The following is a 24,254-nucleotide window of genomic DNA, read 5'->3' as shown; positions in this document are numbered from 1 at the left end:
TCTGAACTGGTCCTAGGCCTCCGTAAGGTCAACTCTGCCTCCAAAAGAGTTTCTGGTACGGTGTGTCAACATCATTATTGGGGAGAAAAAGGCAGTCGAGTGTGGTGCTGGACACCCACCACTCCTGCTCAATGCACTCACCACCAATAGTTTCTGTCCTTTATATCCGAAGATATTCAGGTATAAGGATGCCTGAAAATGGGGAGGTCATCATCGCCAGTCGTGCATTCACGAAAGGGCTGCATATGAATTATTGATGATGGGATATTGCCAAAATATTGTGGCATGCGCATATGTGTACGCGCATACGCAAATGCACACAAACCAGATGGACTCGGTCGATCACGCATACACACTATGCATGCGCATATCGCACAAGACACTGCATTTTACATATACAGTACACACGTGCACATAGGGTATACAAGATAATGTAATTTGCTTCGGATTTACTGAATGTTCAGTGCATATCTAAGTATATATATATACACACGCGTACAAAAACTGGCGGACTAACCCTTCTTGTGGAATGTCCTGCCCAAGCCCGCTTACTTTTCTTATCATTCAATATAATACATCTCGCTTGCGTATGTTCTCTAATTCATGTGTGTTCTCTTTCTGTGTCTCGGTATAATACAAGCATGTATGCATCTGTCCGTGCTTCTTTGCACACTTCATTTTCCAACGTCCTTTTTTTTTATAAACCGTATCTCCTACCTAGTGAGAAATGTACACGAGGTGTAAACACCTTGTTGGTGTGTTGCTCTGTATTAAACACATTCCTGCGGAGGGAGCTGGTAGGAACATTGGGTTGCTCGGTCAATGGCCAGGGTCAACGGCGGCGTGGTGTATTCCGCAAATATGCCCAACTGTGAGGGCGGGCACAAGCCGGCGTGAGTAGGTTAAACGTTGAGTTTTATAAGGGCACCACGGGGTGACCAGCCCCTTCCCACCCAGACCCAGCCCCTCCCCACCCAGCCCCTCCCCAGCCCCTTCCCTCCCCAGCCCCTCCCCATCCTCCCCACCCAGCCCCTCCCCACCCACCCAGCCCCTCACTGCACGATGGACGGACGGACACAATAATCCCCTGTGGGCTGGTGTAACCAGGAGGTTCCTACCAGTATAAGTTCAGTTTTTTTCAAAACGCAATCTAGCATGCTCTCATCCACTTCTGCATATCATTGCGGTCAGCCTTGCACAACTGAACTGGATGTACATGCCCTGATATATTTTCGGTTGTTCCCCGTTCAGATTTCTTCATATGATTGGCGAACTTGCTGTGCCGTGACTTGTACTCTGTTCGTATTAATCTCGAGCCCCACTTTGCTGTATTTTAAATACATTTTAGCTCTGTCATTTTCTGTTATTTTCTTCCATTGGCTGTTATAGTGACTCATCGAAAAAAAAATCGCGATGCTTAATATTTTCAAAATGTATTTTTATGCCTTTTATTTCTTCAATCACATTTTAGAACACATTTGAATGTTGCTGTGAAATTATTATGAAAAAAGGCATCTCTGATTTCCCTTAGAATATATATTTGTTTCTTTTTGAACGCAATCTCATTGTACTTTTATCATCTTTGTTAACATGTTACAGTATTTGTGATCTTTATGTATGGTCTGCAGCCGTAAAAATCCACCAGATAAAATGGCTGCATTAACAATTAATTTGTTACCAGTACTGCACCTATTTCAAACTCTACATTTCAAGCAAAATTTTTGAATAACAAACATAGTAAATTCATTAATGACATTAGCAATAATTCAGTGAAAGCAGCCCAATGAAATGTGTGTACAATACATTGCATTATACACGTCACATTGCAGTATTGACATTGGATTATAATATAGATGCCCCATTGCTGTGGTGTGGGGCATTGCATTCTGGAAGCCACATTAACTCCTGGCAACTACATTCACTTCTGAGAACCAAGTTGCATTCTGGGAACTACAGTGTATTCTAGCAACTGCATTCTAAATGTCACAATGTATTATTGGTCTCCCATTGAATCCTGGTTGAGGCACATTTAATTATTGCTGTCGTATTTCATTCTACACGACGCATTGCGTTCCGGAAGCCACAGTGTAGTCTGGGAGCCGCCTATGCTCCACGATGTCCTATAAATTGCTTGTCACCGATGCCACAATAATATTAGATTCGCTGTATCATGTGTTTTCTTGCTGCAAAGTGTGTTTGGAATAATATCCATTTCATTCCCCCGGTTGGGAGTTTCTGCGAGAACTGAACTGATTTTATACGCTCTATAATATATACAATCAGCTATAAATATGGAATATAATTGGGGAGAAAGCAAGCTCAATTTAGTTTCTGAAGAAGCTCCCTGCTCATGGAGCAAAACGTCGGACATCATGCCGAACAATACGCGGTACAACCCGAAAACACATTGGAAAGCTTTTCAGCACAACCACAGAAAGAAAAACGCCACGCATTTGTCAATTACACCGCAACATTCTGAGCAATGGCTCTTCTGCGTTCATGTGCGTTCATGTGCCATGAAGAAGGGCCATTGCTTGAAATGTCACCTGTTCAAAAAAATTCCCCTCTAGAAGTGGCATTGACGATTGTGCGCGTTTTTATTAATTGTGCTTGCGCGCCATTGACAACAGCAGCAGCAGCAGTAACATTTCACTTCACCTCCTCCTCCGCCGCCTGTCATGTCCCTTCCCCCACTCAGCACGAGCGGCTGGATGCGAGCTCGCTGGCACTGCCGGCGGTGCTGGTGGCGTCGGCGGGCTCGGACGTGAGCGTCGCGAGCGACACGCCCGACGGTCTGCTCTTCGGCAGCGCGGGCAACAGCGGTCCGCCTGACCCGCAGAAGACACGCGCGACCATCGAGTCGCTGCAGCAGAAGATCCTGCGCTTCACGGAGCAGATCCGCGTGGAGCAGCACGCGTGCGACGAGAACGTCGCCGAGTACCTCAAGGTGGCCTTGCGTTCCTCCGCCGCCTCCTCCGTGCGTGTCTCGGAATAGTTTTGTGTCGATTTCATCGCAGGGTTTCCTCGGTGACGTTGGGCGCGTGTTGCCGTGCCCCGCGTGTAATGTATGTTTTTTTGGAGAATTAAAAATGTTTTAAGCATTTAAAGGTTTAGAATGGCATGCAATGCAATGCTGATTGGTGATTTTTGCATCTCCATGATGCACAGAAAGATCACACACCAGGCAGTCACCGTTTAGTGCTGTTATCGTGCAGAAATTAGTGTAGCATTGGATTGTGCATTCCAGATTTGGCTTGTGATTGTTAGTGGTTGCAACAGTTAAAAGTTAAGTTACAAATTTGTGACGTGGAGTTTTCTAAGATTCAGAGGCATGGAACGCACAGACAAGCGAGAAGAAAGCCAGCACTAGCACCAATAATAATCGCCCTAAGTTCTGACCCACCATTTATGAGTGATTTATACATGTGGAAAGAAGCCAGAGTATCTAGAGAAAACTCGTTTGTACGAGGAGTAACGCTTCAAGATTTGCACAGATGGGTTCACAAATCTGCTTGCTGTCTGCCATCTCATGGCCACGTCGCAGCGGAGGATGTTTGGGAAATTCATAAATCTGTGGTCCAGCAATCCTTTTCTCCAAAGTGCTGGATTGCAGGCATGTGCCACCACTTTTTTTTTACCTTTTAATGGAAGTATAAACTTCCTCCCTGAGAGCATTGTTTGGCGTCACCGAACCACATCTGTGTAACACGCAGGAGGCTTTCGCGACCAATGTTATTCATAATCAACGATTTTTTGGGTTTAGATCACGTTATTTATAAATGTGTCGTAACCCTCCACCACCCGACACGGCCAATCAGTAAAAATGTGTCACGTTGACAAAAGACAAATAGTTCACTGCTTTAGCCCACCGGTGGAGGGTTACGACACATTTATAAATAACGCGATCTAAACCCAAAAAATCGTTGATTATGAACCACATTTGCTTTGGTCCTGTCTCTTGATCTCTTACCATCAATTTGGTCTTCAGTAACGTCTGAAATTTTCATTTCCGCTTGATCCTCTTCAAAGAAGACTCAAACCAAAATTACCTTGTACACGTGTTCTTACGATGAGTGTCCCCGGGCTCTCTGACACAGGTTTGATAATTTGACTGATGTCACTGACATCACTCTCGTACATTAAAGTGATAAAGTCACGAAACTGGAGCAGATGGCGATCGTTACGATGGGACATGTAACACGTATCAAACTGGCCACCATTCTCTGTGCAGTATTATTGATCAAATATAGCTGCTACTTCGCTTGCAACGATAGTTTTGTATGGCCGATGTTTTGTATCCTGTGGTAGTGCTGCATTCATCAAGGGATGATTCCTTTTTGTGGCTGCTTTTTATCATCGATCAACGCTCAGTGGGGTTCCAGTACCCAGCATACATAGCAGATTGTGGTTTTATTTTGTGTAGCCATTGTTTATTTCAATACTCACTTTTATCCAATGCAGTCCTGCGTTTTATGTCATCCATACAATTTCTGGCTGCTGTAACCCAACTACCATTTATTTGTAAAATGTGTATCTGCCTGTGCGCTTGTGTGTGAACAAACTTCTACGACTACATTTGATCAAATGTGGCGTAATTGGCATGACTGTGACTGTCCTAATTTGAAATCGGTTTGCTACATTGGCAAAAAAGTACTTTTTGAAATTGATAATATTACATTCAGACAATACATTTTCAGTCGGCTTTCTTCGCTCTGTACTGTCGCGCTCGTGTGATGTTGGGACTGGGACAAAGGCCGCCGCAGAAAGGGATCAATCCTTTTGAAACACAGCACTGCCGTGGAATGTTAAACATCGGCTGGGCAAGTAGCATCCAATAATTGCAGAAGAACCACCGCTATATTCTACACAAGTTTAACTAACTGACGAGATCACAACAAAGCCTGTTGTCTTACAGCACTGCATGTCATTCACGACTTGATTTACAGAAGAGCTGATTGTTTGTTTTGGAAAAGGCACGCATGGGGACAAGTGACATTCACGCAACACCGACACCATGCTATTACACCCTGCAATAATTTATGAAAGGGCCTGCTTTTCTCGTCCCTTTTTCTTCACTCATTCCTGTTCTGGCCCATCTCTACATCCACTCGACAGTCCTTGATATACTCGTTCACCACTTTGAACCACCTCTTTCTCGGCCTGCCGTTAAGTCTTCCCGCTGATGCCTCCGTTTAATTTACACGTGCTCTTGTGGTTTGCCTCTGTGGTGCATGCCCTAGCCATCCGAATTAACCTTCTAGCATTGTGTCTGAGACTGATACCTCTCTTCTCTTCTTACTCATCTCTTAATTTTTTCCCAAAGCAGTTTCGCGATCCCCGAGGATCCGTTTAGTCATCATAATTTCTACGGCGCACAACATGTGCTGCCCTTAGGGTCTTTACAGTCCCACCGTGTTTGTAATAATGACGATGGTGCCACTTGTCCGAAAAGCAAGCCCGCTCGGCTGCTATACAAACACGTTTTGCCTGCCTCCCCGGGCATGTCTGTCCTGCTGCAGCTCGCCTCCAACACGGATCGTCAGCAGGCCCTGCGCATCAAAGCGGTGTTCGAGAAGAAGAACCAGAGGTCGCTGAACTCCATCTCGCAGCTGCAGCGCAAGCTGGAGCTATACCATCGGCGGCTGCGCGAGGCCGAACAGAACGGCGTGGCGCGGCAGCCCAAGGACGTGCTGCGCGACGTGCAGCAGGGTCTGCGCGACGTCTCGGCCAACGTGCGCGCCGGCATCAGCGGCTTCGGCGGCGGCGTCGTGGACCGCGCACGGGGCCTGTCCAAGCCGCCGCGGGAGATCGCGACGATCATCCGTAGCAAGTTCGGCAGCGCTGACAACATTGCCACGTTCAAGGTAGTGGTGGCGGTGTCCAGGCTCGCCCGCGTGCTTTTGGTTTCCTCTGGTTTTTTTTTATTTTGGTCGAGTGCGATGTGGTTTTTCGGGTTGAACCGCAAGTCGATCAGCCTTTGTCCGATGTTTCCCTCGACGTGGTCGATGCTCGAGGGAGAAAGTAAGCTTGGAATTCGCAGCGATAAGACAGAAATAGGAGCACGTGGATTTGTGAGTTTACGCACGTTTGATATATTATTTTTATCGTTATTAAATATAAGTAGGCTTGGGCAGGTGAGAATAATGATGGAGTGAGAGCCATCGGGAGGGCACGTGCTCAAGCGGACATTCATCTCGGAGTTGGAGTGATGAAATCAGCTCTTGTGCAGGAGTTAAGTGGATTGTATTTGTTGCTGGATCATCAGATTTGTCGACAGCTTGTGTAGGCCTTCAGTAGATTGATTTTGGCCAATGAAGTAACTTTACTCTCCATTGCCTGACATGCAAAGGTTTACGTTATTGTAACACAAACCCAAGCATCATGTGCTTTGTAGTTTTGCAGCCGAAAGCTTTTTTTTCGTCATTCACATTGAACAAACCATCTGAGCTCAGATGGACGAAATTAAGTGCGATTGCAATCGTGACTTGTAAAGCTGAGGCTTGGTTAACCCATTACGCTTTGGAGTGATGTTTAATCAGTGGGTGGCGGTCTGGATTTGAACATGAAATCTCAACAGTGCTGGCTCAGTCCTTTGCGGATGTTTATTCTTTTGAGCCACAAATACAAAGGCAATGTGAAACGGTTGTTTTAAAAATAGATTTTAACTAAATTTAGTCGTGGGAAAAATGGGTTGTGGTCTTGTTATGTGGTTTACGTTTTTAAGCGTATAAGAATGTGGTAGTATAGCATTGTGGGAAAGTGTATACATGTTTTTATCAACAATTTGAACATTACAAATTATTTATTTGAATGATTTTCCTTCGAAACATTTGTCAATTTATGCTACATCCCTAACAGCCATAGGATTCCGCTGTGCTGTAACGATTACCAGACTGGATTAACAAGTCAGAGGTCACCGGTTCAATCTTCCTGGCGTAACATTTGAAACAATGGGAAAACTTTTAGAATCCCCTCCACCTCTGTCCAACTAGCAGTCTGAATGTGTACACTACAGTTAGTACTGGTAGGAACCACCTGGTTCCACCAGCCCACAGGGGATTATTGTGTCCGTCCGTTGTGCATCCAAAAATTGGAGGGGTGGGGCTGGGTGGGGTGGGGCTGGGTGGGGAGGGGCTGGGTGGGGAGGGGCTGGGTGGGGTGGGTGGGGCTGGATGAGGGGTGAGGCTGGGTGGGGAGGGGCTGGTCACCCCGTGGTGCCCTTATAAAACTCAACGTTTAACCTACTCACGCCGGCTTGTGCCCGCCCTCACAGTCGGCCATATTTGCAGAATACACCACGCCGCCGTTGACCCTGGCCATTGACTGAGCAACCCAACGTTCCTACCAGCTCCCTTCGCAGGAATGTGTTCAATTGGGATGTCGCGTGCTGTAGCTTAAAGTGTGAGTAATCTCACCTTATCCAAGTCGTCTGGGCAGTGTGGAAGAGTAGGCCAAATTACCCTCATAAATAGTGTTCTCTACTAATTTTCAGAGGGGGAGGGCCCACTTTGGCCGACAAGACATCAGTGCAAGGGCCGCCAACACCGCCTTGTGTATTATCGGGGGCCGCACGTCTGGAGGCGCCAGTGGCTTGCGGGCCTTGTAATGAAGGACACTGCTCTAGAGGGGCCCTCTTGAGCTTTGTTTAGCAAAGGCCCTCCCACCAGCATAGGTGTGAGCGTGTAATTACAGGACTGCAGCATTACCCTCAAGAAACGCGTTGGGTAGCAACCTACCCGTGCTCTCTTACGTTGAATAATTTTACAAAAGGTAATTAAGCAGTGTGGCCCACCACTCGGCGTGGTGCAGTGTGTTTGTATTATTCTCCAGGACAAAAAAAACGCACCACTAATACACCGAGTGCTATTCCCAATCCTGTCTCGTTTGTTTAGCTGCTATGAAACTTTAACCCATCTTCTCGTATGCACTTCAGTGTATGAACTATTCTCTTACATTTGTAAAGACTTGTAAAGTGATGAAAGGGTGAAAGCGCTGCGGGGCGATGAAATACTTCTTGAAGTGGTTTTAAGCGCGGGGAGCAGAGGCAAGCGTTCTGCACAAATATACTTAAAACCATGCTTATCAGCCGAACACTAGCTTCCTGTTTTCAGTGTTTATCATGTACAACTTCTTACACATTGTGCGTCAACCTCCACTTAATGGTATAATGTTCCTTCTCTGCATAATCTGAAATTCCCTCCTGCCAGATGTTTTCGCCATTCTCAAACACAAAGGGCTTATGCTGCTCTGTAAGAGTTCCGGAAGGATACTTTGTCTCGTAACATTATTGGAATTAAATTTGGGGTGGTTAGAGGGGGAAATTGAAAAGGGATTGGTCAGCAAGCAATGAGGATGCATCAAATTCATCGGCGCTAGCCACAGCTTGTGCTTGCGGTGCATGCATCCAATTGAGTGCTTAAGGTGTTATATTCACCACAATGGCAACATTCCCCCTTCCCCCCTTCCCCCTCCCCTCACCCCCCCTTCCCCCTCACCTCACCCCCATCCCCTCACCCGCCTTCCCTCACCCCCCTTCCCCCTCCCCTCACCCCCCTTCCCCCCTCCCCTCTACCCCCCTTCCCCCCTCCCCTCACCCCCCTCCCCTCACCCCTCCTTCCCCCCTCCCCTCACCCCCCTTCCCCCCTCCCCTCTACCCCCCTTCCCCCCCCTCCCCTCTACCCTCACCCCCCCTCCCCGCTACCCCCCTTCCCCCCCTCCCCTCTACCCCCCTTCCCCCCCTCCCCTCTACCCCCCTTCCCCCCCTCCCCTCTACCCTCACCCCCCCTTCCCCCCTCCCCTCTATCAAGTTGAATCCCGATACTGAATCTCTGAACCCTTTCTAGTGATGAGGTCGCATTAATGCTTTCCGCGAACCCCCAAACTGCCGCTCTGCGAAGTATTTTTATTAAACACGCGCGTCGTCGTCGTTGTTGTACCGCGTGTTCAGGAGCACGCAGACCAGCACCGCTCGGTGGAGGCGTCACGCACCCTCAGCGGCAGCGCCACGCTCGTCTCGTGCCCCAAGTACAGCGACGACGACGACTGCTCGAGCGGCGGAACGTCGGGCGCCGGCTCCGCGCTGGGGCTCGCCATCATCTCCACGTCGCTGGGGCACAACCTGACGGGCTCCAACTCCGCCGCGGCGGTGACGGTGGGCGGCAACGGCGGCGGCAACGGCGGCAACGGCGGGCACGGAGGGACGGAGCTGGGTAGTCCACGCTACTCGTCGTACGAGGGGCTCGGCATGGAGGCGATCCGCCGAGAGCTGCACACGATCCACACCACGCAAGCACGCCTCGAGGGCATGGTGCAGGAGATGCGCACGCAGTTCCAGACGGAGGTCACCAACTTCAAGCAGTCGCTCTTAGAGGAGAGATTCAGGCAAGCGGAGAGCGCCTGTTCATTTTCTTTTTCGTTTACATTTTACCCCCCCCCCCCACCGTTGTTTCGAGCGCGCCATTGCCGTCATGTCATTAGGCGTAGAAGGATAATTTCTTGAGCGTCATGTTGGCACGGCACATAACGTAAAGATTGATTGAATGCATTTGAATTTCTCGCAGAGATTAGTACAATCGTTTGTGTAAGAGAGTGGCGCGCAGAAGCACATTTCACAGACGTTTGCATTCCTTTCCAAGTCAGGTGATTTTGAGCGGTCGTTGGTGACCAGGCTGAGACCATCAACTCTGACTGTGGGAGGGTCAGTCGGAATAACTTTGGAGAATGCAGAACTTTCCAGCAATTGTCCTTTTCATGAAGCACCCGTAAACTGATTGACAACCGTGCATTATAATCGCATTATGCACTCCCCCAAATATATTAATTACAGTAATTGTGCCAGAATTGTTATGCTGTCTCGGTAGATTGGGCCATTTCTACTGAATGCATAAAAGATATTATTTAAGAGACAGTGATTGTCAATTTTTTTAAGCCATATTAGCTTTGTACCATGCCAACCGTCATGAGTCATTGAATTAGTTACCAAAAACAATGCACAAGAACCCCGTTCATCCTCTGTTATATTCTGTTGGCATTATTATCTATCCTTGCTGTTGGGATGTTGCCAGAGGCCACCGCATGTGAGTTAAGAATTCCAGGGCAGTGTCCATCGTGTCACACGATCATCCTGTCCCACAATTGCTACATGCACAATCGCTTTTGCATCGGCTTTCGTGCAAAAATGTGCCTGTGGGGAAAGCCCCATTGTGAGACGAAAACGCAAAGCCCTCGCTGCTGTAAAGACGGGGGCGGGGGGGGGGATTTATTGTAATAAATACTTTCCCTTTTTCCAAGTCTTAAGTGAATCTTGTGTTTTGGGGCAGTTTAACGCCTTCCGGCGAAAGTGTCCATCCTGATCACTTTGGCCGCATGCAGCGATGCGAGGAGTTGGCGTTTGAGCTGATAGGTTTCACCCGCCTAGAGAGTTAAAGGCCCGCAAATCCATCAAGGCACAGCCCGCGGCCGCAAAAGCCATGCAGGCCGCAACACACTGACTGATCTCATGCGAGTAAAAAAAAAGAAATAAAGAATGTCTCACTATTTTTATAGTCGAGTCGGGGAGGGCTTATCAGTATTACTACATGGCTTGGAGAGCTGGACCCTAACTGAGCAGCTCAAATTCATTAGCATTTGAGCATGGGTATCTGAATTTCATGGCAAGACAGGATAAGCAATGGGAAGCAATGCAGAGGTGAAACGGAGAACATAGTTAGATATGACCGGGCAAAAACGGTTGTGCTGGGTGTAGTACGTGTGTGCAGGGCAAGTGAGGGTCCATTACCGAGACATGCATTGGAATGGTCTTCACAAAGTCTGGCCACCAAGGGATTGGCCTCGGACTATGTGGTGGGATGCTTATTCTTAGTTTTTTCGGTAAAGTCACAAAAAAAAACTAAGAGTATGAATCCTTGCAGTCACGAAAGCTTCAAATCTAGAATTGGTGGGATGCTGCTGGAGCAGCACTTGAAGGGTCACGTCTTCTGTGTTGCAGCACTTGCAGAATCTAGCAGAGGGTCGAAAGCATTGGCGAGGTCTGACGACTTGATGTGTTTTTTTATCTCTTTTTTTTTTTAAAACAGTTAAGTGAATACAAATTAAATGTTTCCAAAGCACATCCTAAATTTTCATCAAAGCAACTGCTCATTAGCCGGGTGAAGTTATTTATTCGTGCCTTTTGATATTCATGGTTGGTGGATTGAATTGAGATGCGCATATCTAGTTTTTGCCGGTGTACAGTCCCCAGGAGGGCTTGCTTTAAGTTACGAATTAATCATGTAAGGGGAATTCTGGGAGGAAAGTGGTCGGAGAGGTATCTGCCAGAATATATTGGGTTTATGAAAAGATCCTTGAAAGTGTTGCTGACTTAGTCTGAAGCTTTTAGGGTCTGTAATCAATTCTGGCAGAATGGAAGAACTGGTTATACATTTCGGATGGTTTACACCCTTATTTCCTCTGACCACCTCGCTCGGAACATATCTCGGAGGCTTGGGGTTAAATTTTGCATCGTGCTTGGATGTGTGAACACCACCATGCACAAAAGACAGGTTCGGCAATAGGCATTATGGACGGTTGAGGGGCAGTGCAGTAAAACTCAACGTTTAACCTACTCACGCCGGCTTGTGCCCGCCCTCAGTCGGGCATATTTGCGGAATACACCACGCCGCCGTTGACCCTGCAGGCCATTGACCGAGCAACCCAACGTTCCTATGAGCTCCCTGCGCAGGAATGTGTTCTTTACTGCAGCCTTGCACCTCTTTGGTTCTCAATCGTTAAAACAAAGTATTATGTTAATGAATACAGAAACAAAGTACTTGTACTTATGTGCCCATGCTTAATTTGTGTTTTTGATTATTTACCTCCTAAAAAAATCTGCCATATCTCGCACCCCAGGTTAAGAACCACTGCTGTAGACGATGCCACGGTTCTTCTGGTTTTTTGAGTTGCATACAAATGGCCCACCCAAGTGTAAACGGTCTGATGTGAGCAGCCTGTTGAGGCTTGACTCGGGCACGCACGCAAGCAAAGAACTTCGCTGTTGAGAACATGTAAACACCATCAATGTAGGCTCTTATTGGAGTCTCTGGTAGACGAAGGTCATCGTTTGTTTTCAGTGCCAATAATTGTTGTCATCTCTAGCCATAAACAAACGGGTACAGTTTTGCTTTTACTGCATAAACAAACTATTACACTGATAAGAGATGCAGGGTTTGTTTGACCATGCTTCACCGTGGCAGCTGCAGTACCTGGAAGAGGGTGGAAAGCATTGGCGAAGGTTTGATGGCATCAACAGCTTTTGGCCATGATGAAATATGTTTTCAATAACAGATATTTAACCTGATTTTAGCAAAAATATCAAGGTAGAGCTCGGATGGGCGACCACCATGCATAAGAGGTGTTATAGGTTGCTGCGGGGGGCTACGTCGTTGTGGGTAGCAAAGGTCAGTACAGCAAAATCTATTGTACGGTTCTTTACGTATAGACTCCCCACCTTCACTATTCCACACTGACTGGCATGACTAAGTATGGTACAATAAACCCCACAATCCATTTGCATGAAAGATAGCCTTGTACATCAGGGGATTGTACCACGTACGTGAATCCACAATATTTGACAATGTTATAGAAGTCCATCCCTATGCCAAGGTGGATTTCGTGCAAAGGAATCGCTCCCATCTCAGCAGAGGCACACCTCTTCGCAGAAAGCGTTGAGCAAAGGGTGATTTGGCAATTTCAAAATTGCTGGCAATTGCTCAAATTTGGTTATTATACTGGTAAACAGGATATTTTCATGGTTCATTATATCCAAGCCTGATTTGGCAGAAAATGTGATTATTTATTGATATCCCCTTAGATTTGAACTGACGACCCCGAGACCCAGGAGGGGCCGATCTGGCAATTATGAGACCCATCCGTGTGTCACAAAAACAAATGGGAAATGTACAGTGATGCGACTTAAAACATATTTGACATTTTCCAGATTGGTCTACGTGACGAGCATGTCATCTTTAAAGCTTTTGCCACAAAATCAGTAGTAGGTGGTGGAAGTTTGAGAGACAAAACACTCTCGACGCGCACCGCAACGTAGAAAACCTAACTTGGTTTGCAAGCGGCAGTGACAACCTACGTGTTAAAAGATTCCGCGTTGTGTTCGCGGATTCTCACGATTTCGCTGCTTTGCGTCCGCGCGTCTCCAGGTTCGGGCGCCTGGAGGACCAGCTGAATGATCTGACGGAGCTGCACCAGAACGAGATGTCCAACCTGAAGCAAGAGCTGGCGAGCATGGAGGAGAAGGTGGCATACCAGTCGTATGAGAGGGCACGCGACGTGCAGGTGATTTCATGCCTTGGCGTGTTGTGGGTGGGCTGTGTGTGACGTCAGGAAATGAAAATGTTGTTGCTACGTGCAGTAATTTGGCATCCTTTCACCTCGTGATTGTTATGCGTGAATGCTGAAATGATCATGTGATGTCATCGGCCAGGGCGTTGCGGTGAGGCAGCTGCAATTGGAAGATAATTTAACTCTTTGAAACGGACGAATGTTTTTTATCCGAGTGCATTTACACCTTCAGTAAGATTTGTTTGGGATTACTGCGTAGATGCTGATGACAATATCACTCGGAATACGCCCAATATCATCATTTCACAAGCCAAGCAAGAGTCTGTAGTATAGTGCTTGAATGGGTGACCGCATTTATAAAACAGCTTTTGCAGGCTGATATGTTGTCAACAGCAAAATCTATTATTGCACTGGATTATGCTTCGTGCATGCACTTTTATCAACTGGCAGTGACCAGCGTGCTGAAGTATGGTCAAGGTCAAATAACTCCCACGTCTGCGCAGCGTGTGGAGGCGCTCATTCAGCAGCGAGTTGATAAACGAGCTGTACGTTTATCGAGCGAGTCTTGATAGTAACTTGCATGGTTTTAATTTTTTTACGTTATAACTTTGAAGAACTAGAAATGAATGGCCAAGTGCGCATATGCAGCAACCATTTCTGCACCGTCAAACATCCTCGTTTGTATGTATGTTAAACTTCTTTCGCACCATGCGTAGCCAACCGTGCTAATGGGAAGTGTGAATGGATATAAACAATTGTCATGACGACTTAAAAAAAAAATTGCCACACACCCCGTATATCTTATATTGTTCAATCAGACTTGAAATGCATATTAGTATAAATATTAACAAGCCTGCTCTCCTCCGCAACTGCACAAGAGGAATGAAAATGATGGTGTTGGTTTACCATCACAATGCATGCAATTAGAAGCAAAATGTAATGAAATGGAATAATACAGTGAATTGACAAAGGATGACAAAGCGCGAAAAGAGCGTGAACGTCATATCTCCTATTTTGTGTTCCTCCTTCGGCGAGGAACACAAAAATCCCATTATTTTTCACCCACCAAAATGACAGGCTTAGCAGCATGTACATGAGAGAGTGGCAGACAGGTGCTGTATATTCCCAGCATGGGTGCCTTCCAGGGTCACGGCAAGCAGAGCCCCCCCCCCCCCCACTGTGCTACAGCACATTGATTTTTGTATTCTTTATTTTATTTCCAAGGGTCAAAAATTGTCAACGCGTCATTGAGCCGGCCCGTAGGTCACGTTACCGACCTGTTTAGCCGCACTCTTTGCCAGTCATCTCTCCTTCTTGGCTCGCCCTGAAGCTGTTCCCTGCCGCTCCCTCTTGCCCACGACTCATTGGCCACAAATGGCCGTGGCGTGCGGTTTCGTGACATGCTGTCACGGCTGAAGAGAATCTCTGTAAATGGAATTTAGTTATTTGCCGTGTTTTCGTAAGGAATCTACATTTCATTGACAGTGTTTTCACGAGAAAGCCCTGTGCGGCCATACATTATGCATGAAAATGTGAGTGATTTATTGATAGGGCCTTGCTTGCGCACACTGCGCTATGAATCCATTGAACTGTGTTTGATTCCCAGCCACGGTGTGAAGAGAGTGATATCTGCTGAAATGGTCCTACGCTTCCCCCTTCCCCAACCTGCACTGATCGTCATGGTGATGTTTGGTCAGACAACCCCGTGACCGACACAGTTTTGGTAGACTTTGCTCCAGAATTGGATTTGCAAAAGCCTATACTTAAATCTTTTTTTTTAAATCTAATAACGTATGCTTTACACTGTTGAAAATAACCGTTTGATTCATATCATAGCACCCACCTGCTGTGAGAGCCCCCTAAAAAACTCAAAGCAAATTGTAATAACAACAGCTTGGTTCCAAATGTCTGACAGAAACCGAATAATGTTTTAATTTGTCCGTTATATATTGATGTCTCTACCAACCAGTTGTGCCTTCACTTTGTGCTGCGGTGGTGAGATGTTAACTCCCTCGCCTGATATTCAGGAGGACATTGGTTCCATCCCAACCCTGACGCCTGCTGTATAGTTGGAGTTTGCATGTCCTCTCCCCGTGGTCGCGTGGGATTTTCTCCGGGTCCTCCAGCTCCCCCCCCCCCCCCCCACATTTATAATAAACGTGCATTTACAGTGTTTGGCTGATATAAATATCCACGTGATAATCTTCTCGTTGAGCCATCATTTGTGGCCAGATCGCTTCTGAAAAAGAGTTATATAACTCCAGTGGGCTTTACCTGGTAAACTAAAATACAGTTGAGTTTTAAATTTCGATTTAAAGCTTTCGTGACTGCAGGGATTAATCTTCTTGGTTCTTTCGGTAAAGTCACGTAGAAGGGAAATGCAATATTTAGAAATGGTGTTGCAGATCTAAAGTGGCCCTCTGCATTGTTGGGGGGGAGGGGGGGGGTTTGTTTCTGTTGAAAATTGATTTGGTGCCCCCTTGTGGTGTGGAGGAAATGCAGTAGGGTCGAGCCAGTGAGTAACTGCACAGGGCTCACATTAGTGTCGTCTCCAGTTCTCGCATGTGCGGATGCAGTGCCAAGTGTTGAGAACCATTCTCCCACGGCGGATGTGTTGCGAGCATAGGCTCGCTGAAATTATTATTTTATTCCTCACTGGGGCAGTTGTTCACGTTTTCAAGTATATTTTGGTCACTTAAGACCTTCACAATGATGCCCCATTTGAGCATTATTTAGATGATTTTTGCTTTGTTGACTGAGGTTTGTGGAACTGCTCACGTTTTCAAAGCGGAATGATGAGGATGCACCATCCCATGATAGCTGTCACCTCGGGATCAAATCATGAGTCAACCTGGGTCAGATGCAGGTTAAGGTACAGATACCAAATGCCATGCTTCAAATCAAACTCAATCGATTGCTTTGGCAGTGGTGTATGCACATAGCCCAAAACAACCCTGCCCAGTGTCGTTGTAAGCAATGCCTTACAACATAATGATTCGACTGTAGAAGAGCCACCTTCTGCAAGACCATCTGAAGAACACTACCGAAATACGCCTGCTGTCGTTTTCTGTCATAAGGCATTGTTAATGGTGACGCTGATGAGACGTAAACAGTTAACCCTTTTCCATTCCGAGATGTCTGCAAGTTGCAGATTGGGTGTCCCGTTCACCGCAGAGTCGCAAACGGTAAACGTTAATTATATTTGGAGAGGCATAGCGCCGTTGTTTTTTTATGCATTGTACTCGCCGCAAAGAACCGTATCGACACGACCACACTATGATAGCTGGTGCCAAACTGTGCCACATGGCAATGTGGGAGCCTCGGTACCGATAGTTATTCTATTCTAGTTTTTCTTCCGATTCCATTCCGATGACGTTCACGTACGTCATCAGGACGGAATCGGAAGAAATAGTGATGACGTTCACATACGTCATTGGAATGGGAAAGGGTTAATTATCGCTGCTGTTGCGCATGGTCAGGAATTGAACCTGGGTTGCCGGGGTTTTGGCACGGGTGCACCTTTCGCAGTACCAAGCTGACATCTAACGACACGCTTGCATGTGCAGAGTATATGACCATAAAAGCAAGGGGGTAGCGTGAGGCAGTGCCCCTAGTGTGCATAAGAGGTATCTCGGCGGGTTTTGTGAAATCGCCATCGTGAGGTCATTCTTTGACGTAGGGTGACGTTACGGTGCATCCTGTAAGAGTTTTGAATGGGAATTTCTCATGGCATTATATGTTTTGAGATATTAAAGGAACATTTTAAAACAGAAATTAATGGGATTGTGAAGATGTCCACCAGAGTGGTGGCAATTGAATCGGTTTGGGTGCAGGTACGAGGTGGGTTGTTGTATTGCGGGAACGAGAGAAATGGCAACCACTTGGAGGGGGAGGCCACAACAGCAGTGGTGTGACCACGGCAGATGTTAACGGTGACGACTATGATTGTGGCCGAGTACAAACCGCGATGCCAACCTCGCACGTAAAAAAACACACACACCCAAACGCAGGGGTCAGGTCAGGTCAGGTCACTTTGCCGACGTGTTGTCAATCTTCGTTTCTGTGTCTTCCACGCGGGCCAGGAGGCGCTGGAGGGATGCCAGACACGCATCTCCAAGCTGGAGCTGCAGCAACAGCAGCAGCAGGTGGTGCAGCTGGAGGGTCTGGAGAACGCCAACGCACGCGCCCTCCTCGGCAAGCTCATCAACGTGCTGCTGGCGCTCATGGCCGTCGTGCTGGTGTTCGTGTCGACGGCCGCCAACTTCATCACGCCGCTGGTGCGCACGCGCAACCGCATTCTGGTGACGGCGCTGCTCACCGTCATGCTCGCGTACCTCTGGAAGAACTGGGACGGCATGCCCGGCCTGCGGACTAGCGCGCCCCCCAACCACTCGCAGGAAGGGCCGTCGCTGGCGCTGTGATGGCAGCGCTCTCCCCATCCGTTTCTCTTTTCGTGTATTTTTCTACGAGCCATCGGCCCGGGGGTTCTGTGTGCAAGGTAATCTATCGCGTCTTTCCTGCGGTTCTGGACAAACAAACAAAACAATTGGCGGTTTTACCAAAAATCTAGCGGTGAGGACCTTTTAACTCACCAACATAGAGATTGATACTCACCTGTGATTGTGTGAGGGGGTTTTATGTGGTTGGCGTTTTCTCCTTGATTCATCGGTTTCCCAGTCGAACAATAAATCTCACCGATGCCAGGGATATGCATGGAAATGATCGCTTCCTATGCAAGTGACCTGCCATCTTTGGCTACATGAATGACATTCGTTTTGACTTTAAAAACAAATAAAATGAAATTGCATTTTTTGAAGTGAAGTGCCCACAATCTACAGCACTCGAGGCAATGCGACAATACGTTTTGCACTTCATTTTACTCTGCATGAAACAGAGTGCACATAGCATTGCCTTTTTACTACGTAACGTTTTGGAATGTTTTTTTAAAATGTTTTGAGAAAAAAAAAGCTGCAAAAATGTTAAGTAGTTAACTATGGGTTGCGGTGTTATTATATAACCTGTCGGCTGTTGGGAAAGGCAGAATTTAATTTAAGTTTACCGTTTACAATGTCAACATTTCAACCAAACTTTGCGTTATTTTTGATAATTAGACCGACCATTGATTTGGTCAGTATTTGTTAAGAATGTCTTGCAGTTCACATCCATATATATCGCCACTTTTATGACAGTTTGTCACTATCATATCGCTAAAGGATTATTGCCTCGGATCAGAGCGACATTTATCTACTGGAAGCTGGTTGGGATGCCATAATCAAGCTGCCAGTCGCATGTTCAGTGCATTTATAACCTGGATTTTAAATTGTGAATAATAAGAATACTACTACGATGGCTTCTACTTCGAAATGAATGTCACACTTCCAGTATGTGCCCTATAAGTATGGCTCATAATTTTACAATATTTAATAGGTATTTGCCTTGGACTACATGGGTGTCATATTGAAGTATTTTACGAGCACGTTGTGAAATTACGTTACCACTATCAGCCATAAACACTTTGGGAAAACACACACGTGGTATTTGTGAAGGTGTGAAATTCTTACTTATTTAAGCAGCTCGTACCTGCTACCAACAGGAACAACAACAGGGTTTCTACAGGTGTACCGTATAATTAGATTGACCCTGCTTTTAGCACAATTTAATAAACACTCGTGGTGAGTTTTGGCATACTTGTAGTTAAGAGTACAGCAATAATGCAAGGTGGCAGCAGCGATGGCTCGTGGATAACTAACGGCAGTGCAGGTTTACAATACGGAGATTCCATGCTGTCTGGTATCGATGAACAACAATATTTTGCCAATCCCCTGCTGGATTAAGGTATCTTCTTTGACCATACTTCACCACACTGCTCCGTGCAGGTTGGTGAATGTAGATGGGGGCGAGGCAGGGAGGAGGGTGGTAGCCAGGACTGGTTCGGATATCACTCGCCACCGATGTTTGCCACGCCTGGGAATCGAGCTCTGCTCCCCAGGTTTTAACCGCAGCGCCGCCCCCACCTTTGCCGGTTGCGCAAAGCAAATCGGCTGTGCTGCTGGCATTTCCAGATCCCTGGTGTTGTGGCAGTGGCGATGTTTCAGTGAAAAGCCGGTGGCTGGCTGACGCAGGGACCAACAGAGGATGGATATTCGCTGCCAAGATGACTCGTCGCCTTGTGATTGGTTGATCGAAAAGCTGTAATTAACTTGGGAGTTGAGCATGTTGGTGAACTCCATATTGAGTGACATATCTTAATTTCAGGTTTTCTTTAGTCTAACTGAATGAAAAAAAAAAGTGTGTTCTATGGCTTCAACTAAACTTGGCCATATTATTCCCGCCATTCTGGAGAGTGTTGGGCAGCGATGCTTCAGTGCAGAGCTGCCACGAAATTGCAGCGTCATTTAAAAGTGACGATAACGCCCGACACGGAAGCTAAAGTTCACTTTACTCCTGTGTTTCATTAGCTCGGACCAAATGTTTTATCAGCTCGTCACAATGCTTCTTGAAGCCACGTTCGGGGCAGCCCAGGTTACCGAGGGGTTAAAAACAATCGGAATAATGCAAGGGCAAAAACATAGTTGACTACAAAAAGACGCGCACTCCTCTTTGACACTTGATGTATGAACGCTACCGACTTTATACAAACATGTTCCATGTTTTTACAAGTGTGTTGTATAAAGAATGTGCTTTTATTGCTCCTGGCAATGGTTGGCTTAATCGTGGGCAGAGACGAAACGTTGTGAATTATACTGGAAGGGTCTCTTTTTTTTCTTTTCTTAATCCTGTTAACGCTCGTCTTTGGCATGAAGAGAGGGTTGTGTTTTATAAGCACTGTGTAGTAACCAATGGACAGTGCATCACCGTCTCGGGTTATATGCTAAAGCTATTGTGCCGCCCTGGTTTGGCCGGAGAGTTTCAGGAAGGCTGACCCTGGTGTCCCGAATGATTTGTGAAGTTTGGGATTTTTTTTTTGTCCCCTGGGGTGAACATTTTCTGGCCTCCGTGCTCAACTGTCGATTGGCAAAGGATGGGGGGAGGGCAGAGCTAGCTACCCGAGTGGTCGACTGGGGCCCCCTTGTTCGGTGGTGGCAGGGCCAACATCAGAGAGAGAGTAGTGGGGTCGGGGTGGGGGTCACCTTGCTTGGTGTTGGCAGGGCTCGTGACTGAGTGGGTGGGGCAATTGATAAGTGGGTGTGACTTAAGGAGGGGTGGGCACGCCTAAGATGTTGGTAGCTTTAGTGTAATACGCATGCTGGTGCAACCGATAGCGAATAATCCGACCGATTTGTCTTTCTTGGGCTGGCTTACTGGTGCTTTTTTCGAACCCAGGTCTTAAAAGGCATCTTTTTTACAAAAATGAACCTTGCCAATAAGTACATGCAGCGTCGTAATGGAGCGCTCTCGCCACTGACCGACAGCCCACATGTTGACCGCTCGCCCAAGTGCACAGCGCTAATGTGCTTTTGTCGGCTGAATGCACAATATAGGTGGCGACAAGGGCATGTTCTCGGCTGCTCACTGTGGAACAACATTCCTACGAATATTGTTGCAGCTGTCACGAGAAATCTGCATTATTTCCAGTTTGTTTTCTTTTCCCGAATCTCGCGTTTGTACACCGTTGTTGTGCGACCGCTAATGTCCCCGTCACTGATTTTCACTTGTTCTTTTTAAGATGTTTACAAATAATTGTCCCGAGTTCTGTGTGTGTGTGTGTGTACATATGTGCATTTACTACTGATTTGTTTATTGGATGCAGACACAATTATAATAACTACGTGAATAAAGAAACGTTGTATACACTGGAGCCTCGGAATAAAACCTGAGCTTGTCTGACCATTGTCAATTTTGTAAAATAAAAATACTCTTTCTGTATTGAACAGGCCAACAACTGTACATGTAATATTCTTTATACACAATGGCCCATTATAAACCACTTTTTTTTCTTGTAAAAAATATATAAATTTAACAAACTGAATGTCCATTGTTTTTTTTTTTATATAGAAACCGGTGATATGGAACTTGCTGATGGGTGGTGGTGGTGACAGAGGGTAGATTACACTTTTGATAAACAAAGGCGAGCCATTTAATGATTACCGTACTGCGTCATTGAATGCTCACAAAACACCGATCAACCGAGTTGAGCTATCGACAGCTGTGAGCTATGAACATGGTTTGTAGGACAGTGCGCTAACCACTGCTCCACCATACACACACATATCCTGTGCAGAGCCATAGACTTGGTGCAAGTGCTATTGGTGAGCACCGATGCAGGCCGGGATGGTACACGAGGGGGTGACGTAGCCAACACCAAGCCCGACCGCCTTTGTCTCCCCAGTGCTGATGTTCATTCATTGGTCGCGATCGCGAATTGAACTCGGGTAGCGAGATATGCAGTGAAAAGAATATACCGCTCCCCACAACTACGTACAAGCATTCGTGCAGCAGCAATACATTTAGTTTCTATGAATACAAAGCGAGAGGTGGTGTTTCGGGGAAGAACCACTAAGATGATGGGAGGTGAGGATAGGGGTGAAGTGGTATTCCGCATGCTGTTGTAGCAGAGGTACTGTTGAGTCGTAGATGGGATTGGCGGAGAATTAACAAGTGGCTGAGAACCCAGCAGTGTGTGATGGGAATAAACCCATCACACATTGCTGCTTGCGGCAGGTCACCGATGGACGTGATTGCAGAAAACTCAAAACATTCGTCATCAACACTGGTCTTATGAGGACAAATACATCAGAGGAGACGTTTCGGGCAATGGCTAATCATAGCACAATGGCCTTGAGGTCAATGTCCTGCGAAGATGGGACGTTCATTACTCGAAAACGTTGCCTATATATTTTTTTGAAGGCAGTGTTATTAACTTATTTCGCACCGTGCGGAGCCAACCATGTGTTTGGGCGTTATTCCCCAATTATTTTCGCTTCGTTCGATTGTCGAGTAATTGAACCGGTAATCTGTAATTTATTCCTTTTATATTGACGGGTGGGGGGATAAACAAACAAATGATTTGAAATTTAATATCAAGGTAAATTTTTTTGTATGCATCCAAACATCTAGAACGCTTCCCCGCAATACACAGAGATCGCGTACCTTAAGCAAGAGTCGGTAAGTCACGTAGGTATAAAATAAATGAAAACCACTAAATTAAATCACGACGTTTCAGAGGCAACACAAGCTTCCGTCTTCAGGTGGAACCATTACAGCCAAAGTCACTGTAGTGAGTTCACTTACTACACCTGAAGACGGAAGCTTGTGTTGCGCCGGAAACGTCGTGATTTAATTTAGTTTTCTTTTATTTTTTACCTACGTGACTTTACCGAAAAAAACCAAAGAGTCAATAATGAGGGTCGATCATTTTACCGTGCGAAGTCGTTCAAAGGTGCTACGGGGGGGGGGGGAGCTGTTCAGGACCGGAGTCGTACATCACTCGCCACTGAATGCTCGTGGGTCACCTCGCTCTCGATATTTTCAGACTCTTTTTGAGCGTGTACGTTATATTCTTGGTTCTTTCGGTAAAGTCACGTAGAAGGGAAATAATAAAAATCAAACAATAAAATTCTCACGATCTTTCGGCCACAGCAATGAACGCTGTCTTTCCGACAGCTATGTTTTTTCACCTGAGGACGGCTGCTTGTGTTGTGGCCGAAACGTCGTGACAATTTTATTGTTTTATATTTGTATTCTTTTATTATTTCCCTTCTACGTGACTTTACCGAAAGAACCAAGAATATGAATCCCTGCAGTCACGAAAGCTTTAAATCGAAACTTATACGTTATATATATACTCACACACACGTTGGATTTATTTGAAATGCTATAATTGCTGTGACTTATAAGAGCGGTGCTGGCTTTGTGCGGAATCGCGTGGTGGCGAAGCAGGGAGACAAATGCAGTGGCTGTCCACCCAAGCCTCAATCCCAATCCCTCCCAATCTGTGATCGCGCCGTTGTTACCATCCTCGAATCTCGCCGAGATACGGACAAAAACGCTGGCCAACAGAGCGGAAACAACGTGGACGTCCCGGATTGAACGCCTCAATCGAGACCCCAAACGTCGTACCCTCCGAGCTTTGGCATTTCGTCGAAGACACCGGTGGTCACCATCCACCGATTGGCACGGTTGGGTACGTACGGTGCGAAAGAAGCTCAGCGTTGTTAACCTCCTTTGCCAGTCGCAAAATATGATAATTGGGTTTTTAAATCATTTATATTAAGTTCACTTGCTTGCTTGCTTACGACCGTGCAAATCTTTCGGTCGTTTTTTAACCCACTCCCCGTGATCCAATCGAGCTGACATTTTGCACACAGACTCGTTGTGCGTGACAATTAATGTTCGTGAATTTTTTTTCCAAAATTTTACACTTTTTAGGAAAAAATAAATTGTATTTAATTACCAATTGCTTAATGGTGGCAGGCATTCATCTGACCCATAGGTGGCAGCCATCTCAAGCCAGAGGACGAGAGGACTCTAGCCGCCACGCATATAAAGGATTTATAGTGAAAAACTTTATTTTACCCTTTTATCTGGCAACAAAACTGACACCTTTTTTTTTACAAGGAGTCATGTTTGCATTGACCACAATACCTGCGGTCAGAATGCAAGCAAAAAACACTACTCTGATACAATGTCAAAAATTGACGTATCGAAGCCAATAATTGGTGTTACCGATGTGATTAATGTTTTTTTTACCCATCATCAACTCGATCATCAGGTGTCATAATTACAACTAGCACCATCAGGCGACATAATTACAACCAGCACCATCAACTAACACCATCAGGCGACATAATTACAACGAGCATCATCAGGCGGCAGCCAGATTTAAACTTTAACCCACCCAACACGCAACAACAACCCTCCCTTAGCAACATGGCCGCCAGGTAGTCTGTGCGAGTGACGTCACTGCCCCCCCCCCACCCGTT

General features: G+C 46.4%; 1 protein-coding gene across 2 annotated transcripts in view; it reads left to right on the top strand.

Moving 5' to 3' along the window:
* LOC144943714 (transmembrane and coiled-coil domains protein 2-like) overlaps positions 1-21,242 on the top strand; it is a 52,059-nt gene extending 30,817 nt beyond the window's left edge. For both annotated transcript variants that reach the window (XM_078871482.1, XM_078871483.1), the window contains 5 exons: positions 2,699-2,947; positions 5,520-5,864; positions 8,948-9,381; positions 13,191-13,326; positions 17,415-21,242. In XM_078871482.1, the coding sequence (XP_078727608.1) occupies positions 2,699-2,947; positions 5,520-5,864; positions 8,948-9,381; positions 13,191-13,326; positions 17,415-17,753 (1,503 nt within the window). In that variant the 3' untranslated portion in view covers positions 17,754-21,242. The remainder of the gene's footprint in view (positions 1-2,698; positions 2,948-5,519; positions 5,865-8,947; positions 9,382-13,190; positions 13,327-17,414) is intronic.
* Positions 21,243-24,254: the final 3,012 nt, after the last annotated feature.

This window comes from Lampetra fluviatilis, chromosome 32 (genome assembly GCF_964198595.1).
Source record: "Lampetra fluviatilis chromosome 32, kcLamFluv1.1, whole genome shotgun sequence".
NCBI classification, from domain to species: Eukaryota; Metazoa; Chordata; class Hyperoartia; order Petromyzontiformes; family Petromyzontidae; genus Lampetra; species Lampetra fluviatilis.
Note: the sequence above shows the minus strand (reverse complement) of the source record. Positions and strands in the feature narration are given on the sequence as shown.